The 15,969-nt window shown below is 36.3% G+C and overlaps 1 protein-coding gene across 1 annotated transcript; it reads right to left on the minus strand.

Moving 5' to 3' along the window:
• Window positions 1-947: 947 nt before the first annotated feature.
• Window positions 948-14,612, minus strand: slc5a1 (solute carrier family 5 member 1). Its single transcript, XM_020629809.3, has 16 exons — window positions 14,590-14,612; window positions 11,518-11,704; window positions 10,880-10,951; window positions 10,484-10,588; window positions 10,186-10,245; window positions 8,004-8,108; window positions 7,794-7,899; window positions 7,323-7,403; window positions 6,601-6,809; window positions 5,914-6,049; window positions 4,914-5,021; window positions 4,660-4,810; window positions 4,385-4,553; window positions 2,614-2,829; window positions 2,384-2,486; window positions 948-2,289 (listed from the first exon to the last, which is right to left on the minus strand). Exons 1-16 carry the CDS (start codon window positions 14,595-14,597, stop codon window positions 2,075-2,077), a joined length of 2,031 nt encoding a protein of 676 aa, XP_020485465.2. The 5' UTR covers window positions 14,598-14,612; the 3' UTR covers window positions 948-2,074.
• Window positions 14,613-15,969: the final 1,357 nt, after the last annotated feature.

A 15,969-nucleotide genomic window follows, 5' to 3' on the forward strand; every position in this document is an offset into this window, starting at 1 on the left:
ACCTCAATGGGTTATTGTTTATTATGTACATTTATACTGTCGCCTAAACTTGTTTATATACTTCTGCTATCTGATTAATTGCCACACTTGATTCATACTGTGCAATGAAAATAGTTAAAATTCAATTTGAGAAAAGAAGCTCTCTAGACAGTTTAAGTGGCTGTTGTCACTGCATGGGTTTAACGAGCACCAGATAAACACAAACATACAGCTAGACAGTTTTATTATTTTGCTAATGATTGTGCCAAAAAACAGCCATGCTCGCTGACGTCTTCCATCCCCACAGGTGTTACTTGTGGACCATAATGGGGGGTCCAAACAAAAGAGATTGCATTAGCACCCACTATAATCTATAGGATAGGACTTCAGGATATAGAATCAGAATAATTTTGTGATTACAAAGAAATTATGACTACCTTTTAGATACATGTATTGCCAAATGCTGTCGATGTTAATCACATTTTCTACTTTTTCTGCTTTATTTTATTAAAGTTCCCCTTTTGCTTTAAATGATAAACTCTGTTTGTTTGAAACATTCAAAGAATTTAAAACATGTTCTTTTTTTTCAATTACTCATCACTCTGGGTAATAGTAAATCAGATGGCGATTGTGTTTAAGGGCTAAAAGTTCTGCCTGTTGAGAGTGTGACCAGCCTTCATATTGACCTTTGCCTGTGGTTTGGTACATTTAGTCACCACACATGCCAGCAGTGTCAGTGCCAGATGAACGATTTGAACCAGTATAAAGTAATGTGCAGCCAATTATAAAGAGATAAAACTACAAAGAACAAAACGTGTTAGTCCAAGGCAGTATCATAAATGAATCAACCCGTGCACAATTCCAAGGCTTGCATTAGAGCTTAGTGTTCATTAACCAGAGTGATAAGAGTTGAGATATTGAATGTGTCATAATGGGAATGGCTTTTGGTAAAATGAGGAATAATCTCACAAGTGTTATCATTTATTTATCATCATTCAGCATTTAATCTTATCAGGAATTCATTTATTCCAGAGAGAGCTGATGTACCAGAAACTGACAATTGTGCAGTGATGTAAACAGAAAACCAGTGTAATACATTTCTGCAGGAATAAAGATTTACCAGTAGAGGACAGTAAAGAGTCAAAAAGTCCTCCGTGCAACCTATCGTCCCTGAGATATTTCATTCATTAACACCTAAAACAACACAAGTAAGGTGCACAGATTTATGAGGTGACAGCTCACATGGACTTTGAGCAAACATTATGTGGGGGAAAAAAGGCTTAGGTAGAATGAGGTAGCAAAAATAGTAATAACAGGGATATTACAATCTTGATTTCTTTTTTTTTTATGATTAAAGGCAACATCCCTCATTAAATAAGTCAAAGTTAGCCAGTTCGTTTCACTTTCCTGTCATTTACTTCTACGCTAGAAGCTAGTGCCTAATACAACAAATAACTATTTAAGAAGCAGACTGAATCAGAATAACATTCATTATAATCACTATTTGCACATGTTACTGCCAATGCTGCAAGTTTTCAGATCATTTTATGCAGATCACATGCATTCAAACTAGTGACTCTAAAATTAAATAAGACTTGTATGCTTCTGTAAGCATCGTGAATGCACTCTTTTAATTAAAAATTAGCTTGAGTACTCTGCACATCAATTAATCAGCTGATCTCATGTTAATGGTTACTGTTTCTCTCTTTCATTATACCTTAACAGTATAACAGTCAGTCATGTGCAGCATATAAAAGAATAAATGCTTATGTCTAATTAACAGGTTATAAATGTGTTAATGGATTACAGCTCAGTTAACTGGTTTACTGAAAAATTAACAGCAATGAAAGATATTTTACATCCCTACTCTATGAAATAATTACATATTTTAGACAGGCTTGTGCTTTACCAAAGTACATTTGATGTCATGTAAGACATCAGAAGCATTATGGTAATAATGATACAGTACAGTAGGATTTACAAGATCTTCTTTAGGTGGAAGTTTATCAGGTCATACTTTACATTCATATAAAATCATCTCATTTAAATATAGCAGTACAGTATCTGAGAGCGATTAGGGTCAGTTGAGCTCCTTTTAAGCAAAGAAACCATGACAGAAAACGGCCACACACAGGAGGATAATGGCATTGGCATTGACAACGTTCCTCCATAGTGGATGCTCTGTTGTGTCTGTGAGCTTCTTCTGCAGCGCTGCCTGCTCGTCTGCACTCAGCTCAGGGCCTGTCTGCTGCTCGAGCCCACAGAAGCACAACACTGCTTTCTTGCAAAAGCCTGGCTCCTCCTCTGGTTCTGTAAGGTAAGACATAAAGGTTATAAAATACATTTGCTTATTTGTGCATGTTTTTTTATTAACCGCATGCTTTGATGACAGTGTGCTGATTACCTTCTATTTCCATGTTGGATTCTTTGGTATCAACCCAATCATCCTGTTCAATGTCCACCCTCTCCTCTGTTTCGTTCCTGAGGCTCCAGCACAGTCGATATAGCTAGACAAAAAAATATATATATGTTGGTACAAACTTATTATTTATGAATTGTGCTTGGTATTCCAGTGAGTGGTCATGTTTGGGGTATGACTGATTAATTCAGCCTTATTTCACAGCAGTCACATACATGCTTGTCATCGATGGGTTTGGTCATGAGAGAGACTGCCAGGATGATGATACAGGAGATAACAAACAGGATGATGCCGAAGTAGAGGTAATGGACTCCACATATGATGGTGGGACAGTTACTGGGAACAACACAGCTGCCTGTGCCAAAGGCAAACTCTGCAATCATCCTAGAGAGGCCGATAACAAGTCCTATTGCAAGGCCCCAAAAGGCCCCCTGAGGAAAGGAAATAGTAGAAAAAATGTTGATTCAGACTTCTGAAGTGGTAGCAGTCTGTAGTCACAGGTATCAGGAGAAACTGGTGAAATGTTTAAAATGTTTGCCAGTTTAGTGTTGTTGGGGGAACATTCACAAATCCACAAAAACTCGAAGAACAGCTACGGCTGATACGTTTTAATTTGTTTTATAGGCATTTAGTTATAAACGAAGAAGTAGACTTACCTGATGATAGGGATACATGAGAAGTTAGGATAAGAACAATAAGAAGTTTTTCAGATATTTCTCAATGACAAGCCGTCCAACAGTTTTGAAGACATAACACTCAAAAACCACAAAGTTCAACCACCTTTTGACAGCTGAGGAAAAGTTGGGGAATTGTCAAAGTCAGTAGGATTCTTCCTCTGGGACCATGAATGTCTCACTGCAATCTCTAGATAATTAAATTGTGTCTGCATCCACTGTAATTCTTCCAAAACATAGTAGGAACATTTAATTAAATGCTCTGCTCTCTAGGTCGTATTTCATTGAAACTTATTAGTTAATCCCCGCCCCCCCATCACATGATGTATATACAGTAACAAGATGACAGATAGAATTAACAAGAACATAGGAAGCTGGATCAAACAAGGTAGAAATGAGCTTGATAGTGAAAATGTAATTAAGTGTGATTAGCGGCTATATAAATCAGCTGATAACTGACACTAACAAGCTGATGACGTGGCTATGGGCTACAGTGATAACCATGAGAGAATGAATCACATCAACATGGGGTCACATCCGATCACATCACACATGATGATGTCAATTAACTATAGGCACGTCTAAAAACCCTATTATGCTCCACAGGAAGTTAGAAGAATATAAAAAAGCAGTAAAGCGCTACCATGACCTTTGGCCATTAGTCACACAAGATCTTTGTAATGGACATTATTTGTCCAGATCCAAAAATTCACTGTTGGTGTTGGCTTTCATCTGTAAGAGTGCACTCTCTTTTGGTCATGATTTAAATGTATGAACAAATGGTGAATGGATTACCATTGTGCACACATTTCTGCACATACACACACACACATACGGGCATTTAGAGTCACCATTTAACCTAACCAGCATGTCTTTGGACAGTGGGAGGAAGCCGGAGTACCCTAAGGGATCCCTCGCATGCAGAGAACACTCCACACAGAAAGGCCAACGCTCACCCAGGATTCAAATCAAGTACCTTAGGCGACACCTAAACCCCTGCACCATCGTACAGCCCCTAGTGGCATCAATATGTCAACATTTAAATACCAATAAAACGTTGGTTCCTCTCAGTCTCATCTGTATTTTGAGTTTTAAGCTTATTAGAAATGTAAGCATTCCCCCAGCCCAATCAAAGATAGTGTATATATATTATACCTACGTATCATCAGCATGTTTGTATTATTGTTGTGTGCTGCTGTGTAACTAAGTACATCTTCAGTCTCTTCTTCAAGTGCAGCGTCAAAGAGCTGCTCTTATGTTTCGCCTAGAATTAAAGTGTGTACATTAAGAGGTGATCAAAATGGCAACTCACAGACTCATTGACACGTTTGCAGAAGATTGCCAAAATGAACAAAGCTGCGATGGGTGGTGTAAGGTAGCTGGTGATGGACTGGATGTAGTCAAAGAGCTGACCACTCTGGGCTGACTGCACCACGGGGATCCAGGCTATGCTCACACCAATCAGAACCAAGATAAACACTCTAAACACATGCAAACACACACACACAAGTGTAGATGGTTACCATCAAGCACATGTGCATTTACTTAACAGGAGTAACTTCAAACTGAATAGAAACGTCGTTTTACCTGCCAGCAATCATGAGTTCCCGCTCATTGGCTGAGCGGCGAACCTTAGTGTAGATGTCCATTGTGAAGAGAGTGCTGGCACTGTTAAAGATGGAGGTCAGTGAGCTCATCAAAGATGCCATCATCACTGACAGCATAAGACCTCTCAGACCTAAAACAGATAGATTAACAGATGGACATGGGGTAGAAAAGATGAAGATTAAGGCTATTAATTGATGTATACTGTTTCATAATAAAAGTCTGCAGACACCAACCATTGGGCATGAGCTCCAACACCAGTTTGGCATAAGCAACATTAGTGCAGCCCACACTGGCTCCACACAGTTTTTCACATTCAGCTGGGTCCACACATGCCACCACATCTAAAATAAAATGAAAAAGATTAGCAGGTGTAAATCCCATAGTTCATATTTTGTAAGATGTTCATGAGCAACAGTGGTACTTGAGCTTATGCCTAGAACAGTAAATGGACTTGAGCTTGTATAACACTTTTCTAGTCTTCTGACTATTCAAAGCACTTTTACACAGCAGGTCACACCTACCCATTCACAACCTGATAGCAAAGACTGTTATATAAAGTGACCATCATAAGTAACTATCCAATTCATACACATTCATTTGCATCCATATGCTGCCGACGAAGCAGTGATAGCAATTCAGGGTGAAGTGTCTTGCCCAAAGACACATCGGACATGTTGCTGCAGGAGCTGGGGATCAAACCCTCGACCTTAAGGCCGACTCTAACTGAGCCAAAGCTGCCCAAATCTAAACATTAGAAGGGGACTCAAAGATACCAATGCTAATAGACATGTCTTCTATGATCTAAATGTGAAACCCCTTTATATGTTTGGATGCATTTTAAACCTTTAATTATAATGTGTTTGTGCCAAGCTAAAATGTCATCATCAAAACAGTGCAATTATTATTTACAGATAAGCATTTCACACTTTACATACATTTAAAAAAAAAAGTAATTTTTATCATGAACACTACGAAAAATCAAATACTTCAACTAAATCAAGATAGAGAATATTGAAATTATATCAACTTATTTTTTCTTACTTAAAACAATACATCAAAGAAGACATTTGATCTATCTGTGAGTCCATTCTGCCATGGTTTCTTAATATGAGTAAGAATAAATAATTACCTTTCCTTAAGTTTGTTAAGGATCCAGTCCAAAATAGCTTGCTTGTGTTATTATATATTACCTCTCTGGCGGAGGTAATATGACAAATACCAGGACAAACTCACCAGTATAGAGAATCCTGCTGATCATCCCAGGGAAAACCATGAGGAACATTGGCAACAGCTTCAGGTAGCCGCATAGGATACAGCCTGCCTTAACGTGAGATAGATTCTTACCTGAGAGGCAGCGCTGAACAATCACCTAAAAAACGAAAAAATAAAATGATGGAAAAGGTCAGTAGTGTCAAGATAGGTGGAAAAAAAGTATTGATTCTAAATGTTTTTACTCAAATATCTTTTAAACTCAAATATCCCTTTATATCGGGTTCAACAACACATATTTGGAGTGATAGTGATAGAGTAGGTTGACCATTGACATATGTTTAAAGTATGTCATCATTTAAACTGCAACTTCATTTTTCACCAAGGTCACAAAATTGTCCCCATGTTAATCTTATCTGAGTCTCTTGAGTGCAGTATAGCCCAACTAAAAGCATGGACATCCTCTTACAGCACCAACTCAGAACGCTTGAGTGACTCCGGCAAAAACAGGCAAGATAAATGTGCGTGCAAATGGGTTGTAATCAATTGACTGAGACTGTGTGTGTTTGTGTATTATGTGTGTGCATGTGTGAGTTTTTGTGTGTATTTATGACCATGTTGACTTTCCTATTACCTGCCACTTAGTCAGGACGAGTGTCCTCACATTTACAGTGGCCATTCCTAATAGTACTGTCCAAATGCTTGACTGACCTGATCAGTGCACCAGTACCAAGTGGCCTGAATGGTGAGTCCAAATACAAGGCCTGGCCATGGCAGGTCTCCTGTGATTGCATTCCTGAAAATATGGAAGGAGTCTGGCCGGGGCGTGTAGCAGTTTTCACTGGCGTTTCCTGTGATAGCGGGGATGGCCTCCATGTAGAGCTTCTGGAAGTTTTCATAGCCTTGCACCTCATTGAAAGCTGAAGACATGTGTGCAAGTTAGACTGACCGGTGGTTTATCAATGTCACACAAGATATGCATACAAGAAGTGCTTTTGTAATAAATATCAGCACAGCTACAGTAGGATTTGGTCATATCATTTTTACAGGATTGCTATAAGTGCTTTCTCTGTGCTGTACATTTATTTATATATTACCAGTTTTTGTGCAAAAAGTGAAATTAAAAGTCTTTGACAGTTGCTTGGTTGATCAATCCAGTCAAAGCTGTTTCTGTAAAATAAATGAACTGCTTAGAACTCTTGAAGCAGAGAAATAACTTTGCTCTAATGTCCCAGTGTTGCCATATTGTATATTTATCCCAACAGATCTCCTCTCATCCAAACCAATTATTTCTTGCACTAACTTTGGTGGCAACTATGTGATGTACAAAGCAATCGTTATGCTTTTCAACAACTATGTAATAATAGGATCTTCCGGTGTAAAAAAAAAAAACACTTTAAAAATAGCAACTGAATATAAGGATACCATATTACCAAAGCCCATGAGGATGAACGATCCCACAACCATGATGATGGTCTGTAAGGTATCTGTGTAGATCACTGCTGCCAATCCACCTGAGACACAACATCAGAGTTTATTATTTTGTATATTTGAATTTAAATCAAACCATTTTATCAGCACTAATGAGGTCATCAGCATCTACTTTGTAGTTTTGTAATGCAAGTGGTTTCCCCCTGCTCATGCTAGCAAACAAAGCTGACGTTTGAGTGTGTGTCCATTATAACAAAACAGCAACAGAAGGCAATTTCCTGCTTATCACAGTTTACGGCTAATTAACCACAACAATTCTCCAAAGATAAACTAGTCATGTCTACATATGGTCTTAGGAAGACTTTACCCCCAGTCATGATGCCATTCATACCGTAAAAAGATAAGACTTTTAGTTTATGAGGGATCTGTGATTCCAGTTAAAAAGGAAGTAAATGCACCCTCAGTGGACAAACCTGTGACAGTGTACAGCGCAGTTATCATTAGTAGCAAGATAACAGCTAGGTAGATATTCAACCCAAGAGCCAGGTTGATAAAAATGGCACCAGAGAACATGTCTGCCTGTGAGGACAGAAGAAGGAAAGAAAAAGACACATCAATGACACACAATTTTGGCACAGTGTTGAAATGGAGGCTACCCCTGAATGTTTGAATGTGTGACTTACTGAGATCTTGGTGAAAACATACAGGAAGAGGGAGAGCACAGACAGGTAGATGCGAATACGCTGGCCTCCGAACCTCTTCATCAAGTACTCCGGCATGGTGACTACCTAAACATGCCCACAAAAATAACATGGTTGATTTGTGTTTGTTTTACCTACCTTTTTCCTCTAAATGTGGCTGTTTTTAAGATGTCCCAATCATTTAAAGGTTATTGTGTCACTTCAGCTATGAATGCAAACTTTAACAGAGGAAACTAATATTTACATGTATAGAGAGTAGAGCCCGACCGATTGATCGGCCAGCCGATAATATCGGCTAATATTAGCATATCCACTGACTATCGTTATCAGCTAATTTTATCACAAATATGCATCGATTGTATGAAAGTTATTCATCTGTCAATTAGCATTTTATGGCAAAGCATTTAGGAAATTAATTCATTGAATAAAACTTTGAATATATGGAATGAAGTCTGAATAAATTGAATGGAACTTTGAATATGTTGAATGAAGTCTGAATATATTGAATGAAACTTTGAATATATGGAATGAAACTTTGAATATATTGAATGGAATTTTGAATATATGGAATGGAACTTTGAATATATTGAATGGAATTTTGAATATATGGAATGGAACTTTGAATATATGGAATGGAACTTTGAATATATGGAATGGAACTTTGAATATATGGAATGAAGTCTGAATATATAGAATGGAATTTTGAATATATGGAATGGAACTTTGAATATATGGAATGGAACTTTGAAAATATGGAATGAAGTCTGAACATATAGAATGAAACTTTGAATATATTGAATGGAACTTTAAATATATGGAATGAAGTCTGAATATATAGAATGGAATTTTGAATATATATGGAATGGAACTTTGAATATATGGAATGAGGTCTGAACATATAGAATGGAATTTTGAATATATGGAATGGAACTTTGAATATATTGAATGGAACTTTGAATATATGGAATGAAGTCTGAATATATAGAATGGAATTTTGAATATATGGAATGGAACTTTGAATATATGGAATGGAACTTTGAATATATGGAATGAAGTCTGAATATATAGAATGGAATTTTGAATATATGGAATGGAACTTTGAATATATTGAATGGAACTTTGAATATATGGAATGAAGTTTGAATATATAGAATGGAATTTTTAATATATGGAATGGAACTTTGAATATATGGAATAGAACTTTGAATATATGGAATGGAAGTCTGTAGTTTTATTTCAGCTGACATCTCAGTAAGAGACTAAAAAAATTCCCTAAAGATGGATGCACAAAGTGTGCTCAGTCATGATTTGTTGAACATTACTACTGATTAGTAGTAAAAGTGTTCCAATAATTGAACTATGATCTTTGAGGTGACACATTCTACATTCCAAATTATTCATATGATTTTGAGTACGAACAGCTGTTTCAAAAAAGTTTGACGTTCAACAAAGTATTGGTATATTTCAGCTGATGTCATTTAGCAAAACCAGCATATTCAGCAGGTAATCTTTTTGATGACAATGAAACTGATGCATTTGGAAAAGTAAAATCAGCCTCTATTCCATATATTCAAAGTTTCAGTCAATATATTCAGACTTTATTTAACATATTCAAAGTTTCATTCAATATATTCAAAGTTTCAGTCAATATATTCAGACTTCATTCAATATATTCAAAGTTTCATTCAATATATTCAAAGTTCCATTCGATATATTCAGACTTCATTCAATATATTCAAGTTTCATTCAATATATTAATTTCCTAAACCGCTTGCCATAGCATTTCATTTCAGTATCACTGTATTACACTAGCAGTTTTCTTCTGGCTGCCAAGGGCCGAGTGTGCTATATGGATTACAGCTATAGCATTCAATCTCCACAGTGTAAAGCGGCGATGCATGTACATGTGCAGTCACTTTTAAGTTAAGTGACCATCTTGTCTTAATGATCCATCTTTCCCACAAGTGTTTGATAACTGCATTTGAGGGATCAACAAAATAAATGTGTATATCTATATCTATCTTTCTCTTCAGATCAGACATACGAAAGATATCTTTTGTCTCCCAAATATCAATATCCACCCCAAAAATCACATATCGGTCGGGCCATAATAGAGAGTAAGGTGTTTTGTATGTAAAAATTTGGTCCTGTGTTTTCACTTTACCCCAGCTTTGATATAGATTGGCACAAAGAGCCATCCCAGGATGACGACCACTATAAGAGCCTGAAACACACAAAATTACAAAGACAAAACCAATTATTATTCAGCGCACCATACTGAAAATACAATAGAGTTCAAATTGACTCCTGATGTTGTTCTGTTCTGCTTCCACCCATAACCTACACATTTATCAGTTCACTTTACAGAGATAAGTGACAATATCAGTGACACAGGATAAAAAGAAAACATTTGTGTAAGAAGTGATAATGGTGAAATTGGCACATCAACACAGATAACTCACATTCCATTCAAATCCTCCTGTAGCAATTCCTCCAGCTGCAGCAGTCCCAGCTATCCCTACAAAGTGGCCACTGCCAATGTTGCTTGCAAAGAGTGATGCTCCAATCTGTGGAATTCATATAAGTATTCATAAATAATATACATACATAATTTTGTATATGTTTTTTTTCCAACAGAGCTCGGAGAGATGTTCAATTGCATTAAAGTTTTCAGTTGACTTTGATTTATAGTATGTCCTATAATCAGTAATAATAGTCCAATGAGCACAACAATAAAAGATTGTTAGTCAGCATTTGTAGCTGCAACCATTAAGTTCCTATAGCTTTAATACTGTAATTAAAAGACTACATCATATCAAACATTTCTGGGACTCAATATTATGGAGCTGAATACTCACAGGCCACCATACCATACTCCTCCCTGCCAGGAAGAAGCCACCAACTGTGGCTCGGTTGGTGCGTACCATGGCCTACAACAACAGTGAAACGTGTTTTAGAAAAAACAAATCCAGCTTTAAACAAAATATCAAAATATTGTTTTTCAGTGGAAACAACATTTACTTGCACATGTCATTTGAGTAATAAAAAGGGATAAAGTCACTGGATACACCTTAAAAAGGATGTTCCGGTTATATTACTCAATGTAAATTCACTTCAATGTTCATTTTGAGATAAGAAGTACTTTGATCTGCTACAGCATTAACAATTCATGAACCAGATTGTTTGGTAACCAGCTTTTGATGGCACCATATCAGTATGTCTCCTTTAAACTGTGCAGCTGTTAGGTGATAAAAGTTGCTGACACTGATATGAGAAGCCGCTTACATTTTTACTCTTACATTTAAACATAATTTTCAAAACTTCAAGAAATAAATCAGGAATCTTTTGTCTGTCTTGGCTTAATTCAAACAGTATGTTTTTTTTAGTTTAGAGGTAAAACAAACTGCAGCTGTCCCAGCTATAAAACTAGTGAGAAGTTAACTATTAACAGTGAAAAAGGATTTAAAAACGATCAACAGAAAACTGAGCAACTCACCCATATTCCGACACCCAGGACAACCAAAAAGTAAATCACAATAACAGAGATATCAGCCGGGTTGTTTACAGCCACAGTGGAAGAGTTGGTTCTTGCATTGCTCCTTATGGAGGAGAATCCAAAATAATCCCAAGACATTTTGCTGAGAGGGTGACCAGAGAACACAAATGCTGCTGGTGTTGTTCCTCTGTGAATGAAGCACCTGCAATTACTCTTAGGAACCTTCAATCCTGCAAAGGGTGTGTGTGTGTGTTAATGTGTGTGCTGAAGAGAGAGAGAGTGTGGGAAGGATAAGGGGGCTGGGAAAGGGATTGAAGTCAGAGAAATGTTTTTTTTTCTTTAAAAAAAACAAGATATTCTTCAATTAAAAGTATATCCTGATTAGAAATTAACCATTGCTGAAATAAGATGGTGGATGTGAAAATTATTTTCAGAATTTAAATGAATGTGTAACCCTTCAGCAAATAATCTTGTTAATGATCAACCCACAAGGAAATACCACATGGAAAGAAATAGGTTTAAAACCATAACCTTTTAATAAACTCCCCCAGGCTGCAGCTGAATGCGTATCACTTTATGAACAAATTAGATTTTTATTTTTTAGTGTGGTAAAATTAACATTTCTGTAGGTTGACCCATAAAAGCTCTGTAACATAGTCATCATCCGCCCCCTGTATGCCCCCTCAATGACTTGACAACTCTGTCAGTCAGTATAATTAATAAGTACAGTCACTGACTACATATTTTCCCGATATTTTGATGGACTGAAAGAATTTTTGTTTACAGAAAAGCGATTGAATCCAGGGAAGGGGCCCTTTTGTTAGCTCAATTCAAGATTCTGTTTATTTGCCATTTTTATCAAATATCTGCATATAAAAAAATGGTGTTCTCCCAGCCCCAAGCAGTGTGACAGAAAGAAAACATGTACACATAGCCACATAAATATATCTAAAAATCTACTAAGCAATCAAATCAGTTCTAAAAGTAGGCTACAGTAAAACAGCTGAAATAATATAAGGTAAAAAAAAAAAAAGAGAAAAGAAATGTATCTCATAAGTCTGTGTTTACTGGCAAGCCTTTCTTTTGAAATATTTCCTCTTTCCCTGAAACACTACCACAAATAAAAGGCACTTAACCCCACCCACAGGGAACATTACACTGTTCCTTTGAGTCCTACAAGACTTAAGTGTGTATTTTTACACTAATTATTAAATTAAAAATTGTTTGTCAATGTTTTAAAGTTGGCACAAATTTAAACATAGATGATCAATTCCCCTCAATTCCCACAGAAAAAAAAGGAAACAAAGCCCCTTAGATTTTAAAGACATATAGGCTACATACAATTCTTTGGGCGACCACTAGGTGTCAAACTAGGATAGTCAAACTAATGAATGAACTAGGTGCCTGAGGGGGTCACATAAATAAGGCACACATACATTTGATAAGTAAGAGTCTACTTTTTTTAAATGAAAGACTATAACACATAACATTCAACTTTTTGTGAGGCCAAACCTGCTCCACCATTATAGTAATATTGATTAGAAGTTTGATGCATGCATTTTAATTTTACTGTTTCACTTTTTAAAAAATCAAACCATGCGCTTTGTTGATCTGACCACGCTGTTTTGTCACTAATCATTTTTTTTTGTTTCTTTAATTTACTCCTTATGGTGGAATATAAAGTTACACTTACTTAAGTACTGTACACAAGTACCACTTCATTGTACAGGTTATTTGTATTTTTATTGAATGATTTAATTCCTCTATATATTCAGAGGGAAATACTTAACTATTACTCATTTGCACTTAACATTATGTCATGAGCTTTGCAGATACAGATTAAAATATAAGCAACAACACACAAAAGCTATATTAGTATTGATTGAGAAAAGGGTATGGTGACCCTTGGTATTTAACAAGGTCCCAAAGGACTTGGTTGATTTATTGACCATTTCAACGGTCATTATATTCATTTAATTTAATTGCATTTGTAATTGGCTATGCTAATTTGAAAACTTTTACATTTGATACCATAAGTATATTTGAATGCATTAAGTCTGTATTTTACTTAAACAACAACAACAAAAAGAATCCGACAGCTTAATTTGAAGTAGGTTATTTCTACATTGTGGTATTGCAACTGTTCATAAAAAATATCAAAGCCTATACATACCAGGCCTAAAATGACAGGTGACTTCACTTATGTAGCCTGATTCGACCTCTTTTATCTGTACAGAATGCAGGATTGCCAGCCCCCTAGCCCTTTTATTACATGTTATTACCATGTATAGTTTGGTGAACTCATGTAATTTCCAGCATACATCCACCCAGCCTTCACCTAAAGACTAATTGAAAACACTCGTGTGTGCACAGGGCATTTTATAACCGTTGTATAACAGCTGGGTTGTTCTACCATAGCTGTAAAATATAATGTATGTGTTTTTGCCATAATGACTGGTCTTGTCAAGGCCGCTAGCATTCAGAAATCACATGTAAAATGTGAATACTCTTGCTACAAACAGTAATCAAAAAGAATAGAACAGGAACGTTTACTGTTCACTTGATAAACAATGTAAAAACGTGAACGTAAAAACATATTTATATTTTCATTTCATTGTACAGTGTTCCCCTTTGTTATTTTTGTGTATTATATATTTGCTTTAATACAGTGTATAACTTCTGTACAGTTTATTTTAATTTACTGTTACTACAACTTATTTTATGTTTTTGTACTTTTCTACTCTTTGTTTTTCTTATAATGCTATTCTATTTTATACATAATTTTTTACTCTTTTGTAGAAGCTGACTCAGGGAGAAACGCACCTGTACCTGTGCAAATGACAATAAACATCTATTCTATTCAGAGGGATGCATTATGAATAGTCACAGTGAGGGGGGGGGGGGCGTCGTCCAACAGATTATTTTATTCTACGGATTTAAATTAGTTTTTTTTTCATTTCATTGTGTCTATCATTATTGTTTACTTTACATTAGGGGCATATTACATTGTATTTAAAAAGTATTTGTATAATTTATGTGACAGATCTTATCCTAAAAAGTCGGACCACCCACCTCTCCATGTTGATGGTATCATCCAAAAGTAGCGGGATGGATGATTACGGTTGACACTTCTACATCCACGGTAATCACTCTTAAAGGAAGTGCCGCCCTCCAGACACCAACAGTGTGATAAAGTGATTTGTAGAGCGTCAATCATTTTTTTTCCCGAAGTGTGAATATGAAACTCAAACGCTATTACGACGAGATACCAGCTGAAGTTGTTAGCCATTCAGGTAGTTGAGCCCTCTTTCTCCCTAGCTGAGCTGCGACTCCATGTGATAGCACATTTCCCGATAGTCTATGACATGGGTCTATAAAGAGACCTTGAAGGTGCGTTATCTTATCTGGAGCCAGTGATTCAGTGAGCTCTGTTTGCACTTCCACAACTGTAAAATACATGGCTACTTGGTAAAGCTCGTTTGTACTTAAAACAGTTGTTTCGTTGCTTCATAATTGGAAAAAGTAAAGTAGTCAACCATTAAATGTTACTCACATTACAACTTAGTGTAGCTGCCTAATTTTGCTCTGATTGATTACATGGCATGTCCATCTACCTGTTTAACCCAATACCTTTATAACCACTAGACTGTATCAAAGGTTAAAGTTGGAAAAACACTGAAGAGGGTAATTACTTTCATTAGAAAACTACACAACGCCTCAGCTTTCGCCCTTATTCAGAAGGAAAACATTGAGCATACAAGATGTAGGGTGTTTTTGTAAGATAGGGTTTACTTTTCCAAGATTGAAATTTGATGAGGTGGAAGAAGTGGTGACTTAACTGAAGTGAAAGTACTGTCTCTAACCATGCAGATATGCTGTAACAAGAAAAAGTCTTTTGAAAACAAAAGTTCCCGTCATGCCTAATAGCAGATATCAGAGTAATATAAGAAATAATGTCATTAACCTTAATGGTGCAATATATATGTTAAACACAATAATGTTGAAATGTAAAGTTGGAGTCTACTTTAATAACTTTATACTGCAGGTTAACCTCTGAATGTTCCCTCAGGGAGGGTGTTTACTGAGGTACAGAACCTGATTAAGTTAAATCTTAAAATAATCCTGTGGCAGAATATTGCATCATTCTTTGTATTTGATCTTCTTAAAGGACCCCCACACACCTTGCTCTGGATGTGCCTCTCCATCTCACATTATGGCCTCCATAAGCTAAGAATGGTGAGTATATTATCTCTGCCATCAGTGTGTGAATGTGGTGTGAATGAGTGAATGTCTCAGAGTGACCTGCAGTGTGAAAAAGCACTTTGAGTATTGTTGAAGGCAAGAAAATGCCTGTACAAGCTCAAGTCCATTTACTACTGTAATCTCAGACTGAAGAAATATCCACTGTAACAAAAAGCTTGGTGATAGACATAACATTGGCCTTAAAGTTAG

The sequence above is a fragment of the Labrus bergylta genome, chromosome 17 (genome assembly GCF_963930695.1).
Source record: "Labrus bergylta chromosome 17, fLabBer1.1, whole genome shotgun sequence".
Taxonomy (NCBI): domain Eukaryota; kingdom Metazoa; phylum Chordata; class Actinopteri; order Labriformes; family Labridae; genus Labrus; species Labrus bergylta.

Coding starts and splice junctions, on each gene's coding strand:
- slc5a1 (XM_020629809.3), bottom strand. Junction 4,554..4,659: donor GAACTCATGATTGCTGGCAG/GTAAAACGACGT, acceptor GCATGTGTTTAG/AGTGTTTATCTTGGTTCTGA. Junction 2,830..4,384: donor GCAAACGTGTCAATGAGTCT/GTGAGTTGCCAT, acceptor TCCTTTCCTCAG/GGGGCCTTTTGGGGCCTTGC.